A 21,917-nucleotide genomic window follows, 5' to 3' on the forward strand; every position below is an offset into this window, starting at 1 on the left:
TTTAATAAATTATGGCCAAATTGCAGCCTTTAAAAAATTGTCTCATTTGCCTGCTTGCATGAGTTTTGCATTGCTTCTGAAAGACACAATCAGATTTACCTCGGGGCGTCAATTCTGCTATAATAACATTGACCATTACCGCCTACAGCTTTCCTCATGTGCTTAGTGTATGAATCAACTTCCCATTATTTATATGAGAATTAAAAAAAAGTTTTAATATAAAATCTCCCACAGTCCCATATTATCTTTCCTTGTTTCCTTCTGCCTCACTCTCAACTGCCTAAAAATCTCTCAATCTGTCCCCCATCAAAAAATCTCTCAATCTGTCTCCCATCAAAAGATCCTCAATCTGTCCACTTGCCAAGAAATTTGTTCCTCATCTGATGTCTCCAACCCCTTTCATTCACTAGGTTCAGAATGATTGCCCAACCCAACTGTTCGGATTCCTCTGCTTCAAGATGCATCCAAGATCTGCTGTGCAACACCAGTGTTGTGTTGAACCTCACTGAGGTGGAGATGGAAGAGTTTTGCCTCAACCAAGATGAGTATCTGCAGAAATATCTGGGACCTAGACGTTCCCCGGTGTTCCTGCCGGTTTGCATCACCTACCTGCTCATCTTCTTGGTGGGAGCAGTGGGAAACATTCTCACGTGCATTGTTATCGCTCGCAACAAGGTCATGAGGACACCCACCAACTTCTACCTGTTCAGTCTGGCGGTGTCGGACTTGCTGGTGCTTCTCCTGGGAATGCCTTTGGAGCTCTATGAAATGTGGAGTAACTATCCGTTCCTTTTGGGCAAGGGCGGCTGCTACTTCAAGACCTTCCTCTTTGAGACTGTGTGTTTCGCCTCCATCCTCAATGTGACGGCGCTGAGCGTGGAGCGCTACATAGCCGTGGTCCATCCGCTCAGGGCCAAATACGTAGTGACGCGCACTCACGCCAAGCGCGTGATCTTGACCGTCTGGAGCGTGTCTGTGTTGTGCGCCATTCCCAACACCAGCCTCCATGGCATCTTCACCCTCCCTCTTCCCAAAGGGAAAGGAGCAGGAGCCATGCTCACATCCGCCACCTGCATGCTGGTCAAGCCACGCTGGATGTACAACCTGATCATCCAAATCACCACTGTGCTGTTTTTCCTCCTGCCCATGTTGACCATCAGTGTGCTGTATTTGCTCATCGGCATGCGGCTGAAGCGAGAGAAGATGTTGCAGGTCCTGGAGGCAAAAGCCAGTCTGGGACAAGACAGCTCCTCTAATGTGCGCAGTCAGCAGCAGAAGAAACGTCGCCAGCAGGTCACTAAAATGCTGTGTGAGTAGGCCAGCCGGCCAATAATTGCATTCTTTTGGATGTAGCCACGGCTGTTTTGAATCATATTACACTCGAACATATTCTTAACATATGTGATGAGCTCCATTACTTTGAGTCATTTTGAAACACATCTTGAGTTTAATGCACTGAATAGACTGCAGTATCTGCATTCTAATGATATATAATACCCCCAAATCATTGTTGACATATAACCATTTAAATAATAGTCATTGTTAATACGTAGGTATTAATACATAACATTTAAGGGTGCGACATTTACTTCTTGTACATTTGGGTAGATGCTGAAATGTACAAAATGGACGTTTTGGTGACATTTAAACGTAAACATTATTATTAAGATTAAGCCCTTTTACCATTTTATATCCCTAAACCCTACCCCAAATTGTGAGAGAATTGTGAGAATTGTGAGACTTTTATTATTCCGTGGTAGAAACAAGATCCCATAATACTGGGTGTTAAATTCAATGGAAAATAAACATAATGTTCAGAACTCCAAACGTCTTGTCTACTATATTAAAATATATAAAATAAATTAAAAGTCTTCTGCAGCCATAAGATTACTTATATTTAAGTCGCATAAAAATGAAAAATGAAAACTGCTGGAAATGTAGGCAAGCAGTAGAGTAACATGGCATTTGAGATACAATTTAGTTTGGGTGTGTGCTTCCTTCAAGCACTCTTAATCATTTCTATTTTTGTCTGTTATTAACATTAAATTGGATCTCATCACTCTTCAAAGTGAGTGACAATTCATAGTTGTTTTCCCCTTATTTATCCATGTAATCAGGAACACATAAGTTCAAGTCAAAACATACAGACTGAAATGCTCAATAATATTTAACTTGGTTTGTTCTTAAAGGTATAGCGGAGGATTTTCCCGAATTTTAGAAAAGAACCACCCTCTCCACTTTTTGAAAAAATGCACATGCGCAACACTCTACCTGCTCCCGAGAGGGAACGCCTATTAAACGTGTGCACGAGAGAGCATGCACGAGCTAATAATAGCTTACATTAACTTTTACTAGCAGTGATTTTAAATGGATTTCTCCAAATAGCATGCCAAACTTTACCTGTCAAGTAGAAACTTGGCGACTGAGGCATCAGTGGGAAGCCCAACCTGTGTTTTGAGCGCACGCCATCGTGTGAATCGTGTGCACGAGCACGTATGACGGCCTTACGTAAACATATCACCAGAATGATTGACACTTAGGAGGACCAATAGTCTTGATGATCCACCCGGAAAAAGAAAATCCTCCGTTATACCTTTAATGTATACATATAATTATAGGATTTTTTTTTTTTTTGCTATTCTGAAAAAGCCCTCACAAAGTCAGTTGTCAAGTTTTTACAATAACAATAAATGTAGAAAAAATGATTTTATCTGTAACACAGTATTTTCTCCTCAGTTGTACTAGTGGTCATGTTTGGCATCTGCTGGGCTCCATTCCACACCGATCGTCTCATGTGGAGTTTCATAGACCAGAAGAGTGAACACATGAAGATTTTCCAGGTCTATGAGTATGTCCATGTCATCTCCGGGGTCTTCTTTTATCTGAGCTCAGCCATTAATCCAATTCTCTACAACCTTATGTCCACCCGCTTCAGGGAGATGTTTAAAGAGGTGATGTGCCACCACAAATGGCATCCCGCCCCAAGGAAATACTCTCTGAGCATGACAAGGGTTACCGTGCGCAGCACTGTGAGTGAAGTCCCACCCTGCAATGGCACCAATACTACTGAAGGAGAAGATTATGATATGGATGGATGCCAGGAGAATAAGACCAACTTTTCCTGAGAAACAAACTTCAACGTGTACATTTTGTACTATATGGCTTGATGTTGAAATGAATGCTGCAACTTTACAAAAGTTCAGTAATCATAAATTTAAACATAAATTATACGTAGGTATACAAATGTTTAGGCAACACTGGGCAAAAATCAAATTTGGTTTGATTTTCTAACAAAACAAAGAATCTGTGATTCCCTCCCATGTATTCACAGCCAGACTGGAACTCATTTTCCATTAAGTACATACCAAATTATGCAGATTGGTTTGTTTTTACCCTCTGGAAATTGTCTCATTATACCGCCGTTCAGGTCTCTTCACTGTCTGCCAATATCTAACTAACTCAAATTCAACTGTCTCACACGAGTGCATTCCCAAACACCAGAATATTGAGTTTCGTCTGCTTACTCCAAGGTGCAAGTCATTTATGATGTACAAAAACGAGCCACAACGGCTTCCCCGATTGCAGCAACTTCCCTTTCTACAGATATGTTGCACCAATTTCCCAGGAAGTTACCATTTTGTTCTCTTGAATACTTGGGATGGAAACCATGTTGCTGGATGGAAAGGGCTTCAGTTGCTGTGTTTGTTACAGAATGAATACGTGTTTTTGAACAAAGTGGTTGAGTGAATGATTCAATGAATCACACATAAATACTTGCAGAGTTGGGGAAAGTTAAAAGTAATGCATTACAATATTGCACGACTCCCTAAAAAAGCAACCAATTGTGTTACTTAGTTACTTTTTATGGCAAGTAATGGGTTATGTTACTTTTGCGTTACTTTTTCTCACCTGGGCTGGACTTGCTTGTTTGAAATATAATAACAAAAAAAAAAGTTATGTTTCTGGCAAATGTAAAAGCCCTTTTCGCACCAAAAGTTAAATGACACAGGAGAAGAAAGTAATAAAAATAAAATAAAAAAAGAAACACAAATGTGATGTTTATCTTAAGTTATTATTTCTTATTAGTATGGATGAAATGAATCATCAAAGTTCAGCAGCAAAGACATTGGTTAAAAAAGTGAGATTAAATGCATTAAGTATGTTTATCATATTTAACATATTTAATTATTGCAGGTTTGTTGTGTTTCAGTGTTTTTATTTATTCTGAGGAATACTGAACCTGCGCAAGAGAGATGAGTAAATGCATCCTTGTCTAGAACAACAGTACCCAACAAAATTTCTCTCAACATGGGGACATGAGAGCTGTCAGTCATTAAATGGGAAAACAAAGTAACTAAGTTGCGTTACTTAAAGGATAACTGTCTCCAAAATGCAACCTAGGGTCTTTTTGTTAATCTGCCCGAGGCAAACTTTCGTTTAAAAGCATAACTATAATGGAAACGCCACTTTTAAGTTTGACCATATTTTCGTTTTCGGTCAAAATGCCTTTTGAATGGGAGTGCTTGGGGCACGACTATGATAGCATCAAAAATCTCTATTTTTAAAACACTAAGAAGGCTCGACACAACATGAAACTTTGCTGGAAGTATCACCAGTGGCTCTACACATGAACTCCAGCATTGAGAACAGTGTTTGTGTACACAGAGTTTACTAAAAAGAAAGATTTTAAACAACTCACTGTCTCTGTGTCCGCCGGCATTTTGACAGTCAAAAATAGTCAATCTCCGAATGCAACGTAACAGGGAGGAGAGTAAAGATGGAAAGCTCCTAAAGCTTAGTTCCATATAAATTCATGGATAATTTGTTGTTTTGTCGTTACCGAAAATCAATATTGACCTTGTGTTTGAAAAAGGATCCTCATATAAGAAACAATGCTAAAATTCAGAGTCAGTTCATTCGCATTCGGAGATCGACTATTTTTGACTGTCAAAATGCCGGCGGACGGTCGTCGTAGAAGTCACACTGCAGGACTGAGAGTCAAATCTTCTGACACAGCCAGAATTTCATCTAAGGTCAAATTGTATCACGTCATTAATCGGCTGTCGGTGAACATGTCAAACTAACGATGAAAAACTTCAGATTTTAGCTTAGGATCAGAGGATTCTTTTAGGATTAGCAAAATTTGTCTCAGACGGCCAAAATCGGACAGTGTGCACCCGGCTTTATTTGAAAAAATTACTCTTAAAAATTAAAAATGATTTTGTTGTATATTTAAAAGTAATGCGCAACTTTACTCGTTAATTGAGAAAAGTAATCTTATTACATAACTCACGTTATTGTAATGCATTACCCTCAACACTGGTCAATTTGCTCCAGTACGAATCAGCATTTTGAGCAAATTGGTTGAATGAACGAATAACTCACTTGCCGCCATGTGTATTATGTAACCTGCAGAAACTAACTAACTAGCTGTTGGTGAAATTCAGATATACAAAATATCTGACGAAAATAAAAAATAATAAAAATAATTGAGCTTGCTGATAGTGTTAGTGAAAACGTCTAAAGTGGCGCAATGTTTGTGATTTCGCAGATGAATATTAGGCTATAGCTTTATATTTTTGCCTTTATTGTGCAAGCTGCATACATAATTCATTCGGCGTGTTTGCTGTGCAGTTGCATGACTCAAAATATGACATTTGACAGATACTGAGAACAATTAACATTCTTTTACAGGCTAAAATAAGAGGAATAATACAGAAAGCTAATTCATAAGATTAAGTGCATATACTGCAGCCCTGAACCATGCACACGTATTATATGGAAAATACCAATTCAAACCATAGATCATTTAGTTTGTACTATGTATGCTAATTGTGAAATTCACATTTACATTTCATACATTTATCTACTAAATAAAGAGATTCAAGACAAAACCTTGACGAAATGTAACATTCAGTTTTTGTCATGCACTGTGGAATTGATAATTAAAGTATTTGCCATTGTTTTATCATCATTTTTTTTAAGCTATCAAAAGTGGCCCTATTTAAATTCTTAAATCACATTCCTGGTCTTATTGTTGATGATTCATCAGTGCACATTATTGTGCACATGAATGTTCATTAGAACATATTTTATGATGAAATGTTTTGTATTTTATGTCTAATGTCCAATGTTGTGAGATATATCTAACTAAAAGAATCTAAAATGAATTGTATACAGTGAATCTCTTCTTGTGAAAAGCTTTGAAAATAAAAAGTATTGGTCTTCAAACCACAGCTGAATGTCTTCATACAGTTTGCTGATATACAGTAAGACACACACATCCACAGTAGAATTAATGCTTCCAGCTTCCTTCTATAGGAAAATCCTTGGTAAAATCAGGATAAATGGGAGATGGCTACTGGGATAATGGCACAGGTCACTCCAGGGAAAGTAAATGAAGTCTGTGAAGCCAATTACATGGGTCATTTCTTCCCGGAGAATTTTATTGAGGAGATGCTAAAAGCCACAAAGCAATATCCTGTCCTCCCACCTGAATAATAACTGTGCTTCAGAAGGTTTATTCATAACTCAGAGTCTCTTCAATCATAATGAGGCACATGGGGTCTGACCTGTAGTAATATCAAAGACTCTGAGGAAATTTATTATTAAGAGTATATCGTTTCCAATCATAGATGCAGTCGGTGACTCATGATTTATTGTGGGGCAAATAAATCACAGATACCATGATACATACAACACAACAACATCTCAGCATGTTTTCTTAAAAAAATAAGCCAAATCTAATAGGAAACGTATTTTTGTTTTCCACAAACTAATGAATGGGTAACTATGGTAACCGGGATTTGTTGTCTGTCAGTTTCCTCTCCTACCAACTGTATCAAACTCAAGTCATTCACTGCATCCGAATATGCCTAATGTTATACTGTATAATAGGCGAAGTATACAGTACACTATACAGTATGTAATATGTTCTGAATTCGCAGTATTCATTAAACAGAAGGCGAAAAGTTCCTGGGTGACCTACTACTTCTGCAAGATTCTGAAGTGTGCATCCGATGGACACTGTACAGCGATATACTATATTCAACATCATTTCTAACAGTCGTGAAGTAAGTTTCAGACCAAATGTAGTGCCTACCCTACAGTATGCGATTGTAGATGCATGTCTTCAGCGGTTTTACCTGTATTTGTCAACACATCAGCTAACAACGTTTTTTGTTTGGTCTGTTCTGTTTTATTTTTCTGTTCTGTTTTGTTTTGCTTTGTTCTATGTTTTGCTTTTTTTGTTCTATTGTTTGGTTTTTTGTTTTCTTTAGTTTTTTTTTTTTGTTCATGTTTTGTTCTGTATTTGTTTGTTATGTTTTGCTTTGCTGTATTTTGTTTTGTTTTCTTTTGTTCTGTTCTGTTTTGTATTCATTTGTTTTGTTTGTTTTTTTGCACTGTTTTGTTCTCTTTGATTTTTCGCTTTTCATTTTGCTCTGTTGCAGTTTTTCTGTTTTGTTCTGCTTTGTTTTTTTCTTTTGTTTTGTTCTGTTATGTTCTCTTTTGTTTTGTCTGTTTCGTTTGTTCCGTTATGTTTTGCTTTGTTTTATTTTTTCTGATGTGTTATGTTTTGTTGTTTCAATTTTCTCTTTTCGTTTGTTCTGTTATGTTATGTTTTGCTTTGTTTTGTTCTGTACTGTTTTTTTTTCTGTTGTTTTGCTTTGTTATGTTTTGCTTTGTCCCTTTTTGTACTTTACCTCAAGTGATTTTTACTGACTACATGGCTTTCACAATTAATAATTATAATTTATTTTCAATTTTTAAATTGATAATCAATAATTATACATTATACATATTTAACATTACTGTCAATAATATGCATATTAGTATACAATAAATAAATAAATAAATAACTACTTATCACATAAGATTTTCAATATTCGTAACTCATTGTCAATAATAACTATGAATTTATTAACTATTAAAAATTTGCCAATATGTAAAAGAATTAAGAATCCTTCAATGAGAAACCATCTTAAAAAAAGCATAAGGCTTCCTTAAAACATCCACTGGCAGACATTTTTTAGTATGTTTATGTTGTAGTATGATCTGTTTGTATCTGTGTTTGTTATTTTCACACCCGTGGGCTTTCTCTGCTAGTCCATCACTGTCAGTCCAACAATCACACTGACTGATTTTCAACCACACACACAGCGGCAAAACAAAAGACTAATGAGCAATAGGCAGGGAAAAGCACACTGTCAGTCTCTCATCACACAATTATATTTCATCAGCATGAGGCTGAAACAGAGAACTGACATCCCAATTTTTAGAGAATGCTAAGGAAAGGACGCATTTCCAATTTTCCAAATGGGTTGCCTGAAAAACTTACAGTAGCTTTCTTGACACGCAAAACCACAAAATAAAACTGTAATCCTAGCAGGGTCAGAGGTCATTTAGGAATCCTTTCCACAAAGTGATCTCTAGCTACCAAGAGAGGAGAGCATGTGAAATATTTTTTAAAGGTCCCATTGCATGAACTATTTTATTATTTTAGAATGTTTCCTGGGGCGCCCTTATAATGTTAGTATATTTTTTAGATCAAAAGTTGTTATAATTTAGAAATAAAAGGCATATTTCCTAGCCTGATTTTAGCCTCTGATTTGAACGCTCTGTTTGAAGGGGCGTGTCTGCTGTGAGACTTCAGTGTAAACGCCCACTGCTGTGATTGGCTGACATGCTTGCATATGAAATATTTAGCATTACATGTGGAACTCTCTCGAAAACTTTTACTATTACAGCTATTATACGTTTTTACTATTACAGCTATCGGGATTAACGAATCGTGAGAAGTTTTTTAAGTATTTAGATCTATTCCCATCACATAAAAGGTTGCAGTGATGAGCATTGAGCAGATGACAGCCTGTTGATCGCGTGAATGAAGATCTTATCATTGCAACGCAGTTTCTGCACTCTCACTAATGATTTCACCAATGCAAACATGAGGTAAGTACAGTAAGATATAGGCCAGCATGAAACTGGGTCATCTGACTCTTGTAACTCTCATAAACAATCAGTAGGGGGAACCTTTCACATTTAACCAATTTATGTAGTTATTTTTCACTAATCGGCATTCAGGAATGGACTTATGTGTCTTTAATCCATAAGAAACAGACAGCATTGCATGTCAAAATATATTGCTGTAATATTTTGTAAGGTGATAATAATATAATATGAACATTAACAGTTTCGGCATTCACACAGTAATATCATACAGAGAGGTATTCAGACCAATTGATATTAAAAACTGAATGTGATGATTTAAATAAATATCACAAAAATAATCCCTCTACAAAATATTCGGTCCTCAGCACATCTTCTGTGTCTTCAGTAATGATACACACCAAATGCAGCGGCCACACAGAACAAGCTGTCCTATTAGACAAAGAAAGATAAACTAAGTCACATTTTAATGCAAAGTCAGTCAAATTAATTCCTCACTTACGTTCATATATATATCTTGAGCACAGCTGTCAGTGTCTGCATCCCAGAGGCAGCGTGCAGCCATCCTATCAAAACATATTTGGAGAAAAAGATTGACCTTATGCTACAAACACTCGAATTGTATCTCAAAAAGAAAAAAATCTGAATTCTATATACTATAATAATTATTATTTTTGAATATGTAACTGACAACACTGCACTTTTTCCGTCGATGGTAATGGGTGATCTTAGTATGAAAACATCTGGGATAAGGCCTTATTGAAAAGTTCTTGACAAGTTAGACCTGCAAATACATTCAGATGCCCTGCGATATTGGTTTCATAGCATGAGACCACAGTGAGTCAGATTATACCTTACTCGATGTGGGTGTCCTAGAAAGATCAGTATCCTCAGTAGAAACCTCATCTAAGTGGCAAACAACCCAAAGGTCACAGCTAAACATCTGAGGGCAAGTCTTGCATGTGATAATGTGTGTGGTTGTGGGTCTATACCGTATGAAGAACGCAGAACGAGTGCTCGGGTTTGCTAAAGACCATCCTGTTTTCCTAAGAAGTATTACACTTACTTGACTCCCTCTCCACGCTGCTCTCCAACAACCACCTGCACGATGAGCTTGTATTTGTCAAAGCCCACATCTGAAAAGAGCACAAATATCATCACTCCATGCTTATAATATACTCTATACTCAAAGTATCATTCAACATTTCTAGCCAAAAACATACTTTAACATACAAATACAACATACAAATCTTCTGCAACTGCCAGAGTTTCATCAGAGGTAAAATCTGATGGCAATGGCCATTAATCGGCTGTCGGCGAACATGTCAAACTAGCAATCAGACTTTAGACCATATCAGAGGAATCTTTTAGGCTAATCGTGGCTAAAATCGTACAGCGTGAACCCGGCTTTAATCAGAGTAGACGCCATATTTCATTTTCCACAAATGAAAGCAAGGCTATTTTTCAGGATAGAAGCACCGTTCGTGCGCTCAATATTGTTAATGTTGAAGCTAACTCAATATTGGCATCTCTTTTTGTTTTTCTGTTATTTATTTTTTTTTTACAAAAAAACAACAAATACTGGTGCCAATAAAACTCTGGAAAACAGGTATTGTGAAAATTGAAATAGTACAATTAATCTTTTAAACAAAACCCAGCTAAGTCTCAAGAAGTTTGGCTAACATTTTGGCAAAGTTTTCTCAAATTTATGAACAAACATTTTTCCATTAACGTAAGAAGAATGTTTATTCAGAGCGATCTGTTATTTAATAATGTTCACAACATGTGAGCGCAGAAACATTATTTATATATCGTTAATTGAAAACGTTTAAGTTGAACGTGTTTTAGTTTTTTAAATGTTGCTATTTGTTTCAGAATGATCAGAGAACATTCAAAAGTAACGTTCCCAAAATGTTGGTAAAATTATAAAATTGATTAGTTTTTATTTTATTTTATTGTTACGTTTTGAACGTATGCAGAAATCTAACTTCCCAGTTAACACAGAACGTTCCCGTTTGGTTATTTTTGGGGGAACCAAATAAGCTAAATAACTTTAAATAGCCTAGGCTAACTTGAACGTTAGCGAAAACGTTCATAGAACATATTTTTGTTAACTGGGAAGTAAGTTATAGGCCTATACAGATTCATTTAGGCTAATTCGCCAATATATATATATATATATATATATATATATATATATATATATATATATATATATATATATATATATATAACGTCAACCCGTTTTTAAACACAATAAACGGCCTTTTCCCCTGTTATAAAACGATTTCGTACCTGAGTAAAGTACATTTTCGCCGTTAATATTACTCAAGCACTGCAATGGAGTAAAGTTACTCTAGTATTAAATCCCTGTCAGCAAGAAACCGACCAGTATCGACGCCTCTTACCTTTCAGTTTGTTTTTAATCGAGTCTGCTAAAGATCTTGATAAAGCGGGAGCCTCGTCTGGATTAAACTGCACTCCATACAGCTGTTCCCTGAGGATTTCTCTGATGCACTCTTTTGCCACCCCTGCCTTGAACCTACGACAGGAAAAACGAACGAAAAAAGGTATCTGGATCAAGTTTAGCAAGTTAATAATAACGTTACTCCATAAATGCATTTTAGAGCTGTGCGTGCCCTGTTATAATTAATGTTAAGCTTAGCTAGCTGCCATTTTAACCGGCTAAGTTTAGTTTTAAGCGTCGAAAAGGAACAGCAGTTCATCTTACTTGTCTTTATAATTCGGTCTAATGAGATACGTGTTAGCTCCGGCATCCATGAATGAAAAACTTCGAGCTACACCGTGTAAGTTACACACGTTTGGTGTGCAACCGTACTTTCGCTTTACGGCTTTACCGTCGTTGTCATAACAACTCGGTTTCATCCGGGGAACGGGCTAACGTCATGACGTCACGCACATGAACGGGTGCGTTCGTTCGGTCTAAACCTAAACCGTGCTCAGCGTGTTCGACAGAGGCATACATTCGCGTTGTCTTGAGTACGATTTCTGGAAAAACATAACTATCCTAAATGAATTCATATTGAGTGTGGAAGACATTAGTTAAACACAATAAAAACCACACATTAGCTTAGGAAGGGTCACATTTTGGATGCCATGGACCCTCATCCTAAAATTTACAAGGCAGCTATATGTATTTTAATGTATAAAGACAATAATACTGTGGAAAAATATATATAATGTATGTATGTATGTATATAAAGTACCATAATATAAAATAATATTATTTTATATTATATAATAATATATTATATAATAATATATATAAAACGCTACGTTTTAGGAAATTAACATAAAAAACCCAGTATTTTTTTTTAAACAATTCAACTGTGCTGTCAAAGTTTTCCACCAACTTTAGGTTTGGGTTGTTTAAATATGCCTCAGTTTTAAAATGTATTTATAAATTAATGCAGTCTATAAGTGTTTGCATGACACACACACACACTTCCTCTGTGGGATAGTGAAACTCAGGGTGGTCTCTCGGTGGTCTTGTGGTGAGACTGTGTGAACACATGAGAGATGAAATATGACAAAACTGTAGGATCCAAAATCACATCACAAATATGTAACAGGCCACATTTAAACTGTCACAACTGTTCATTTAGATTTTATAATCTCTAGCCTCATGCTATTGGTTTATAGAGAACTGAAAGTGAACAAAAGGCAGAGGAAAAAAAAGCCTGAATGCGATGACAGTTCCTGTCTGTACCTCCCACTGAAAGACGGAGGTTTTCTTATAAACAGAATGTTAGTGCAAAGCATAAATCAGCAGAAACGGGAAGGCGTTTGCATCTCCGCTGGCTGCGTTCATATGCTCTCCTCCATCTGCAGCATGAAGTGTGACCTCGAGAAGAAACTCTTACTTTTATCATTCATGCTGTACTTGATTCTTAACGGTGAGTAAAAGAGGTCACGATCATTTTTTTTTTGGTTTTGTTTTTCCTGTCTGTTGAGTTCAGCTTCAGCTTTGCAAACGTGTTTCTTACACTAAGGCACTATATAAAACCAAAGAAATTTGAACATTTTTGTACACTCAAGTTGGTGAAAACACTGTAAATCTATTCATGTATCATATATATAAATATATATGAATAACTAACATGAATGGGAAGATTTGCATTAACTAACTTTAACAAAGGTTAATAAATGCTGTAAAAAAAATAGTTAGTTCATGTAAGTTAATGCATGCCAGTTAATGCTATATTATATATATACATATATACATATATATATATATAGTCGAACATTACATTTGATATATAAGCATGCTTGTGCATATTTTTCTTTAAAATAAATGCCACTTGATTTGAAATGTCACATTATACATCCGTTTAAGTGTTCAAATAATGTACTTTTTTGTCCACTGTAATTACACATAAATATATTTTTATTGAAAAGTTTTTTAGTATTGTACAAAAAAAAAGGAGAGACAACTGAAGTACCGAAAAATTTCCTTTGACTCATGGAAAATGTGAGAAACCAGAGATCTGCAAAACAACCTTTTGAAGAGTTTCAGACCTTTATCACACCGTCATGTAGATAATGAGATAACTCTGAGTAGCTTTATTTATCACGAAAAAGAAACATCATGACACACACTGTTTTTACTGATGTTTGGGTTCACTGAAGTTGTCAGATTTGTCATTTAAGTTAATATTTTTCAGTTTAGGTTTCTTTATACACACAACAGTTAAGGTGACACTTTAAAGGTCTCATTTGTCAACATTAATTGGCATGCATTAACTTAGGCTACATGAACTAACAATATTTTTTACTGCATTTATTAACCTTTGTTAATGTTAGTTAATGCAAATCTTCCCATTCATGTTAGTACACAGTGTATTAACTAATGTTAACTGATACAACTTTGATCTTAAAAATGTATTAGGAAATGTTGAGATCAAGATTAATGAATGCTGTTGAAGTAGGGATGCTTGATTATGGCAAAAATCATGATCACGATTAGTTTGGTCAATATTGAAAACGCGATTATTTTCACATGATTTTTGGTGCTCAATATGAAAAATTGTACATATCAGTGAAATTTCAGTTATCGGTACTTCATCAAAAACTATTACAGGCTTACTGAGCGTAAAAGGTCCTCAAAACCGAAGACAGGTCAACAGTCAGCAATACAGTAAGAACAATGAAACTAATTACAGACAAAACAGACAAAATAAATGTAACTGAACAAAAATACATTAAAGTGTTTTATTTTGTTCAGGAAGATGTACTAACAGTGGTATTCAGATCAAATGTAAAACAGCACTGCATTTTCTTACTGTATAGTCAAATATTGATTACGACTTATTAAAGCTACTTAATTTATTTAGTCAAGATTGGTGAATGATTTTCCTTTGTCTTTTGTTGTTTGATTATCAGCAGGTTTATTAGGCCGCTGTCACTTTAAGACCGAATGCACCGGATGCAATATACTGCTACACAAAAGACACTTAAGACAAAACCGACTGTGTTTACGAGAATACTTGCCAAAACGGCACTTTGACTTTTTGTGTGTAGGCTATTTGACCGCTTCGGCGTGTATCCGAAGGTCACGTATACTTTGCATATCTGCGTTCGGCTCTCTTCTCGGTATGCCGCCTGAACAGTGTCTGTTTTGTGGCTTAATGTGCTTTTTATAACACGTCTATTATAGAGGTTTAGCAACAGTAGACTGCATTTTACAACACTCACTTATTTGGCTGATTTGGATGTTTGAAAAGTTCAGGCTTTTAGGTAGGAACGAAAGAGCACCCCAAGACAGCAACCTAGTGTCGGCCCAGATCCGGCCCACATCTGGGCCGTGTGGAATCCATGACTACCAGATGTGGGCCGGATCTGGGCCGGCACTATGTTGCTGTCTGGGAAAGGAAAGGAATGTGCGCAGGACGGAATACGGCAGCAGAACACAAATAATTGTTTTACCTTTATTCATTTCATAATCGTTGGAAGCTATAATTGAAATAAAAAAATTAAAAAATGTAAAATTAAAAAATCGATTATGATTAATTGCACAGCCCTATGTTGAAGTTTGTCATTGTTGTTTGTCATTGTTAGATCATGATAATTAATGAATGAAACCTTATTATAAAATTTTACCAAAATTTAGATCTTGGCTCCAAAAAAAAAAAAAAACAGTTTATTGATGATTGGGGTAAGTTGTGCCAATGAGAACCTGCCATTAAACAGTTAAATATTTTAAAGTGACAGTGTGAATTTTTTTATTTCAGTGGAATCAACGCATGAAGTCAATGGTACGTCGGAAGAAAACATCACCGTTAAATTCACTTTTCAAGATTCATTTGTCAACAGTTTTCCCTGTCTGTACAAAAATGAGGTAAAGAAAGGATGTTGCAAACAAACGACCTCTTTTTGCTCAGAAAGATTTGCACTCAGTGATGTGGAAAACAGTTCTGCCACACTACACATCACAAATCTCTCTCTGGAAGATGAAGGACTGTACCATCTTGCCGCACTTTCTGATGGTAAAACCCCTCTTATAGAGAGCAACAAAATCTATATTAAAGTCAAATTATGGAATAAAACAACAGGTGGGTTTCCTCTTAAAACCTCAATTTTGTGTTGTTTTTGTTCAGTGAAATACTCATATAACATTATGTGCTGTTGCTATTGGGTCTGCATTTTTAGATAATTGTAACGAAAGTTTTTATTAATAATAATTAGCCGTTTATAAAGATGTGCTTTTTCTTTCAGAAAATATACTCACAACTCCACATGAAGACGTAGTGACGAATCCTCCTAAACCGGAGACATCGGAACAAAAATCATTCATAATTTTCTTCTCTACATCAGTCATTATATGTATATGTCTCTTTGTGGGCATATTGTTCTGGTTCTACAGGACCTATCCAAGAAAACCAGGTAATGTATGCTTGTATCATTATTTGATACAAATTGATTTCTATAAAACAGCTGCTTTAATAGTTGGATAGAGTGATTTTAACAATTAAATGTTTGTAAGATTTCAAAGTTGGAACATCAGACAAATAATGTTTTAAATGCATTGTGCCATCTCATGCTAAATTCATAACTTCTGGTGTGCACTTTAAAAGATTGGGGTCTGTTTTAGAAAAAATATTACAAGATTAAGAAAAATATTTAATATTACACAAGATTTCTATTTCAAATAAATGCTGTTCTTTTGAACTTTCTATTTATCAAAGAATCTAGAAAATATGATCAGAAATATTTCTTAAGCATCAAATCATCATACTAGATGTGATACTGAAGACTGGAGTGATTCAGCTTTGATCACAGGAATAAGTTACATTTTACTATATTCAGATAGAAATCAGTTATTTTTAAAATAAAATAATTATTTCACAATATTACTATTTTTACTGTATTTTTACTGTTTTTGATCAAATAAATGCAGCCTTGGTGAAATTTCTTTCTAAAACATTTTAGAAAATCTTATGGACCCAGACTTTTGAATGGTATGTTGGGACATAATTGTGCCCTCAGCTAAGAAAAGCATTGATGATAACAGGGTTGAGGTTTTACAGATTGACATTTACAAGTCTTGTGCTCAAGGTCGTTAAACTAAATGCTTTTTAAATGTTTTATTTGCTTTAAAAACTACAGTAACAGGGTTGACATTTTACAGTCATCCATAACTGTCAAATATACAGTAACTTATCCAGGAAGATTTCACCTCTTTGTTTTTATTTATTTATGGAATAGTTCATTACTTTAAGAGGGAAAATAAATATAGTAACAGATCAATTTAACTCGGGAACACAGCTTCAGGTACTTCAAGTAAAAAAGTAAAAAATTCAACTAAAATCTAAAATAGAGAAAAAATAAGACAAATTAAAAGGAAATAAATTATTAAATTAAAATAAGTAAATTAGCAGATTTACTATATTAGCGAGAGATTTATAACACTGGGCTGGGGAAATGCTAAATCATTCTCATCCTATGACAAAGAAACGGTCATAAAAGTCATTCAGCTTTTTTATGTTTAGGAAATGCTCTGTATTGACATTTGCTAAAGTTGACATCAGCTATTAATTAAGTGATTTTATACAAGTGGCCATTTTGTAGCCCATTATAAGATCATGCAGTTAGGTAGTTTGCTTGTGGAAATCTTATTAGCATATCAGTGCTAACTGTTTGCTAATTGTAAATGCATGGCTTCTCAGACGCAGAAAACCCAGCAGTTCAGAACAACAGAACAACACAACAGGTACGATCATGACCTCTTTATTTCTCTAAGCTACTCAATAACATTTGGACACTAATTCCATTTCAGCTCTGTTTTCGTCACTTTTGGTGTTTTATGGCTTGGGCTTGTTTGCAGGGGCAGTGTGGGAGATCCGGTGCTGTGGTCGTCAGCTGTGTGGAGTATGGAGAGTTAGATTTTCAAAATAGACCTGAAAGAGATGACAGAGTAAAACCTGCCGAGGCGACATCAAAGGCCCAGGATGGAGTGGAATATGCTGCCATCATTTTCCCTCAGCAAAAACAGACTGGTGGGCGGATAAGAAATAAACAGCAAGTACTTGCCATTAAGTGATAGTCAGAGTAAAATAATAATCATGTCACGCAATGTCCACTAAAGTTAGTCTATTTTAACATTTGCTCACGTAAACCTAATATATACTATTTGGGAGAAAATCATGAACAGTTTAGGACTGTTATAATTTTTGATAATAATTGTGATCACAAACTGCCACATCCTCTCATGTTAACTAGTTCAAACTCATACTGTAAATGTGCTAAACTGTTAACACTGAGTCATAGTGAGGTGCTAACCACAGAAGCCCCCATGAAGAAACCCGAGGTACTTGAATATATTTGTTTTGTATTATGCTACACAAGCTCACTGGAAAAAAACGTGCCTGTGGTGACATTTCTGCAAAATGATATTATGTAGCTTCTTGCACATTTTGTCACACTTTCAAGGTGAACTCTCTATTGAGTGACACTGAAACCGTTCAGTTTTATCTGAAACAGAACGTGAATCTGGCAATGTTTTATTACGTTGGTTGTTGTACATATCGGGGCAGTTTTTAAATAAAATATCCAGTGAGTGGCGCTAAAGGTTAATGTGCTATCCCGTTTGAAAATAATGTACCACCTACACTAAATCCTATACCTTAGACCTTACCGATAGTGTTAGCATGAGATAAAAATGCATTTGCTGAAGCAACCATGCCATTTCAGCTTGTGTTCAGCATATGTAACAAAGGCCAGCTAGTAACAGCTGTGCAGGTCATTTCACTTGCGACTGACGTTACAGACTGCGGTCTTTAGCGTCCTTGTTAGTGCGCCCACCTCCAATGCCAGAAAGGTCGGTTCAAATCCCGCTTGAAGCTGTGCGAGTAAACCAGCGGTTACATTGGTGCCCTGACCCAGATGGGAGTGAGGTTTGGGGTGGTGAGTGTAACTGAGGCCAGCTAGCAAGAGTTGTGTGAGTAAAACAGGGGTTATATTGGTGCCGTGACCCAGATGTTAGTGAGGTTTAGTTGGGTGAGTGTAACTGAGGCCAGCTAGTAAGAGCTGTGTGAGTAAAACAGGGGTTATATTGGTGCCGTGACCCAGATGGTAGTGAGGTTTATTTGGGTGAGTGTAACTGAGGCCAGCTAGCAAGAGCTGTGTGAGTAAAACAGGGGTTATATTGGTGCCGTGACCCGGATGGGAGTGAGGTTTAGTTGGGTGAGTGTAACTGAGGCCTGCTAGAAAGAGCTGTGCGAGTAAACCAGCGGTTACATTGGTGCCGTGACCCAGATGGTTTGGGGTAGTGAGTGTAACTGAGGCCAGCTAGCAAGAGCTGTGTGAGTAAAACAGGGGTTATATTGGTGCCGTGACCCAGATGGTAGTGAGGTTTATTTGGGTGAGTGTAACTGAGGCCAGCTAGCAAGAGCTGTGTGAGTAAAACAGGGGTTATATTGGTGCCGTGACCCGGATGGGAGTGAGGTTTAGTTGGGTGAGTGTAACTGAGGCCTGCTAGAAAGAGCTGTGCGAGTAAACCAGCGGTTACATTGGTGCCGTGACCCAGATGGTTTGGGGTAGTGAGTGTAACTGAGGCCAGCTAGCAAGAGCTGTGTGAGTAAAACAGAGGTTATATTGGTGCCGTGACCCGGGTGGGAGTGAGGTTTAGTTGGGTGAGTGTAACGGAGTTCAGCTAGTAAAGATTTATGCTAGTAAACCTCACTCCCCTGGCCTCAAGAGGTGCACTGGCGACAGACACTAGAGACTGCGGTCTTTAGCGTCCTTGTTAGCGCCTACCTCCCATGCCAGAAACACCGGTTCAAATCCCATTCAGAGCTGTGCGTTTAGAACAGGAAGGGTTACACTCGCTTCTACAAGTCTCTGAGCTTTTTTGTCGTGAGTTTCACGGGACTTGTACCCGTGCGCTTAGCATCAGTAGCTTACCTGTACTAGTTCCTGTCCCCAGTGAGCTACTGAGCAAGTTTACTCCCAGCTAACAGGGAACATTCTTAGCTTTCTGCCAAATGCTATTCCAGTAACTTTAATAGAACGTTTGCTCAAAGTTATCTGGTCTTTACTAATGTTCTCCAAATGTCAGCACAAAAACAATATTTATACATAGTTTGTTTACTGATTTTTTTTAGTTGGATGTCCGCCTAACATTTATTTTTTAAATGTTACTACTTGTTTTAGAATGTTCATGTTTATCTCAGAATGTTCACATTCAAAACTAACGTTCCCATAATGTTTGCAAAATTATAAAATGAAATGTCACTTTAAAGTTCGCATAACCAAGGGAAAATGGTTTTAAAATACTTTAAAATGTTTTGGGCATTCAGAAATAATGTTTTCATAACTTAATGGGCACATTAGCAAAAATAACATATTTTTGTTAGCTGGGCTACATCAGAAAAGCCATATGGAGCTGGTTATGTGACGCAAACATCAAAATATATTTGTTCATATATATCATACAGTATGGTGAAATAGTTTTGAAGTAATAACATACAAAGTATTATTAATAGAACTATGACAATATGAATCAATAAGCTGCCCCATAATCATTATTTGTCTCAACTGGAATAAGAGTTGTCTGTTTGGCTTTGTGGTGTTTTACTGCCACTAGTGTTCATTTCAGCTGGAAACTGCAGTGAATTGTCTGTATTGGTACGGTTTTAAAGTTTTGCAAAAATGTTGGTAGAGGCACGTTTTTACAAGGAGGCTATGTTGCAACCACAAGCATATTATTGCTCATACTTGCACGGTATGTGGTAAACACAGGCATGATAACTCAAACTGTGGGGCTTATGAAGAGAGGTTTATGTGCTATTACATTTAATATAATAAGACTTACGATTTGATTTGATAAAACTGGCCAAAAAATCCCCAGGGCTTGACCTGAGTCATATCAAGACTCGGAAATCATAGTGACTTGAGAGTGTGGTGCCAAGTTTTGCATTGACAAACATCACTTACATTTTCATCAGAAAAAGTGAAAATTAGTTATGGTTTTGTTATACTCCTGCTGTTATTTCCCTATGCGCTACTAAAATGCTTCTGTATATCCTAACACTATTCATGTTAAAAACATAAGTGACTGTATTTAGTGTACTGTTATGTAAATTTTACATGCTGATTATTGCACTATGTTTGTACTGTAAATATTGTACTTGAATGATTTCTGTACTACATATGAATGTATAGCCACAAAGTTTTCTCATAAGATTTGTAAAAATGCTGAAGTTGTTCAAAATATAGACATATTTACACAGTCTGTCATTTCTGAAAAATTCTGAATTTGCATTTCTGAATTTACACACAGTCCTGAACGCCTCAGAGCATTTGCTTTTGTTTACTTCTGTCGGAAGGTTCACATAAGCATGGTCATGAAGATAACATCAGATGTGGCTGTGTGTGTTGGCAGTTGTGAGTAGGAGTGTTGATGGAGTTATATACTGCGTTTTTAACCGAGAGCTGGAGAAAAAGAAGACTCCTTTCTCTCTGAAATTTCTGCGAACAGCCAAACCTACCATTTCAAACCGCAAAACATGCAAACACCTTGAGAAGTATGACTCTAACCTGCGTGTCGAACAGTTTCCAGCACCCACACAGGGCTTGTCCTGAATATCTAATGAGAAGCAGCCTATTAAAAAACTGTGGGCCAATGCAAGTTTCACTTACTTTAAGTTTACAGTGAAATGTTTTCCTTTTAATCATCAAGATAACCACAGTAGTGCTGGTTAAGCATTTATCATAGCCTACTCATGAGGAAGCACTGTATCTAATTTTCCATTGATTGTGCTCATTGAGTCATTCAGGTAGGTCTTTTTTTTACCTTTTATAGAGTCATATACTGGGTGCTACTCATTTCTTATTTGTGCATATTCATTTCCTTTCCTCACTTCTTAGCTCTATCCCCTTAGGATGCAAGGGAAACCTGTGTATCCAATTATAAAATTGACCGTTATTCCTTCTGTGGTGTAAATTATTGAAATTTCTTTCTTTCTCTGGAATGTAATGGTTACTTTTCTGAAATGAGGCAGCCTCAATGACGTACGTGGCTGACAAATATGACCTCCGGAGGACGCAGCCTTAGAAACGAGACCAAAGTCCCTTAAAGCAGTGGTTCTCAACCTTTTTTACTCCAAGGCCCCCTCCTTCTCCAGATCAACGCTCAAAGGCCCCCCTAAATGCTGGTATACTATCCTTCTGCTGCAATGAGAAAAGTTTGTTTTTCAACCTTTTTATTAAATGGGTGGTTGATTATGATTTCACTTTTCTAACTTTAGTTAGTATGTAATGTTGCTGTTTGAGCATAAACAACATCTGCAAAGTTACGACGCTCAAAGTTCAAAGCAAAGGGAGATATTTGCTTTTAAAGAAATCGCCAAGGACTACATCAAACGGCTGGTAGGGACTACACGACATTCCCGCCCCGGAACACGATTTATAGATTATCAAGACAGAATATGCTAATCAATGACTAGAAG

The 21,917-nt window shown here is 36.5% G+C and overlaps 2 protein-coding genes and 1 long non-coding RNA gene across 3 annotated transcripts; 2 read left to right on the forward strand and 1 right to left on the reverse strand.

Annotated features, from left to right (window-relative positions):
* Positions 1 to 371: 371 nt before the first annotated feature.
* Positions 372 to 3,986, forward strand: nmur1a (neuromedin U receptor 1a). The gene is made up of 2 exons (XM_079889714.1): positions 372 to 1,309; positions 2,737 to 3,986. The coding sequence occupies exons 1-2, from the start codon at positions 418 to 420 to the stop codon at positions 3,123 to 3,125; spliced, it is 1,281 nt and encodes a 426-aa protein (XP_079745840.1). The 5' UTR covers positions 372 to 417; the 3' UTR covers positions 3,126 to 3,986.
* A 1,005-nt stretch (positions 3,987 to 4,991) lies between these two features.
* dynlt2b (dynein light chain Tctex-type 2B) lies at positions 4,992 to 11,883 on the reverse strand. The gene is made up of 5 exons (XM_079889716.1): positions 11,681 to 11,883; positions 11,358 to 11,491; positions 10,016 to 10,085; positions 9,452 to 9,515; positions 4,992 to 9,381 (listed from the first exon to the last, which is right to left on the reverse strand). The coding sequence occupies exons 1-5, from the start codon at positions 11,833 to 11,835 to the stop codon at positions 9,334 to 9,336; spliced, it is 471 nt and encodes a 156-aa protein (XP_079745842.1). The 5' UTR covers positions 11,836 to 11,883; the 3' UTR covers positions 4,992 to 9,333.
* Positions 11,884 to 15,684: 3,801 nt separating this feature from the next.
* Positions 15,685 to 20,701, forward strand: LOC307170338. Its single transcript, XR_013823348.1, has 3 exons — positions 15,685 to 15,852; positions 17,136 to 17,179; positions 17,294 to 20,701. It is a non-coding gene; the product is annotated as an uncharacterized lncRNA (long non-coding RNA).
* Positions 20,702 to 21,917: the final 1,216 nt, after the last annotated feature.

This window comes from Squalius cephalus, assembly GCF_949319135.1.
Source record: "Squalius cephalus genome assembly, chromosome: 13".
Lineage (NCBI taxonomy): Eukaryota > Metazoa > Chordata > Actinopteri > Cypriniformes > Leuciscidae > Squalius > Squalius cephalus.

Bases quoted from the DNA above. Each gene is read 5' to 3' on its own strand.
- nmur1a (XM_079889714.1), top strand. From the start codon at position 418: ATGATTGCCCAACCCAACTGTTCGGATTCCTCTGCTTCAAGATGCATC. The intron at 1,310-2,736 runs GTGAGTAGGCCA...TTTTCTCCTCAG, and splicing joins GCAGGTCACTAAAATGCTGT to TTGTACTAGTGGTCATGTTT.
- dynlt2b (XM_079889716.1), bottom strand. From the start codon at position 11,835: ATGAAACCGAGTTGTTATGACAACGACGGTAAAGCCGTAAAGCGAAAG. The intron at 11,492-11,680 runs GTAAGATGAACT...TTCCTGTCGTAG, and splicing joins AGACCGAATTATAAAGACAA to GTTCAAGGCAGGGGTGGCAA. The intron at 9,516-10,015 runs GTAAGTGTAATA...ATGTTTTGATAG, and splicing joins CAGCGTGGAGAGGGAGTCAA to GATGGCTGCACGCTGCCTCT.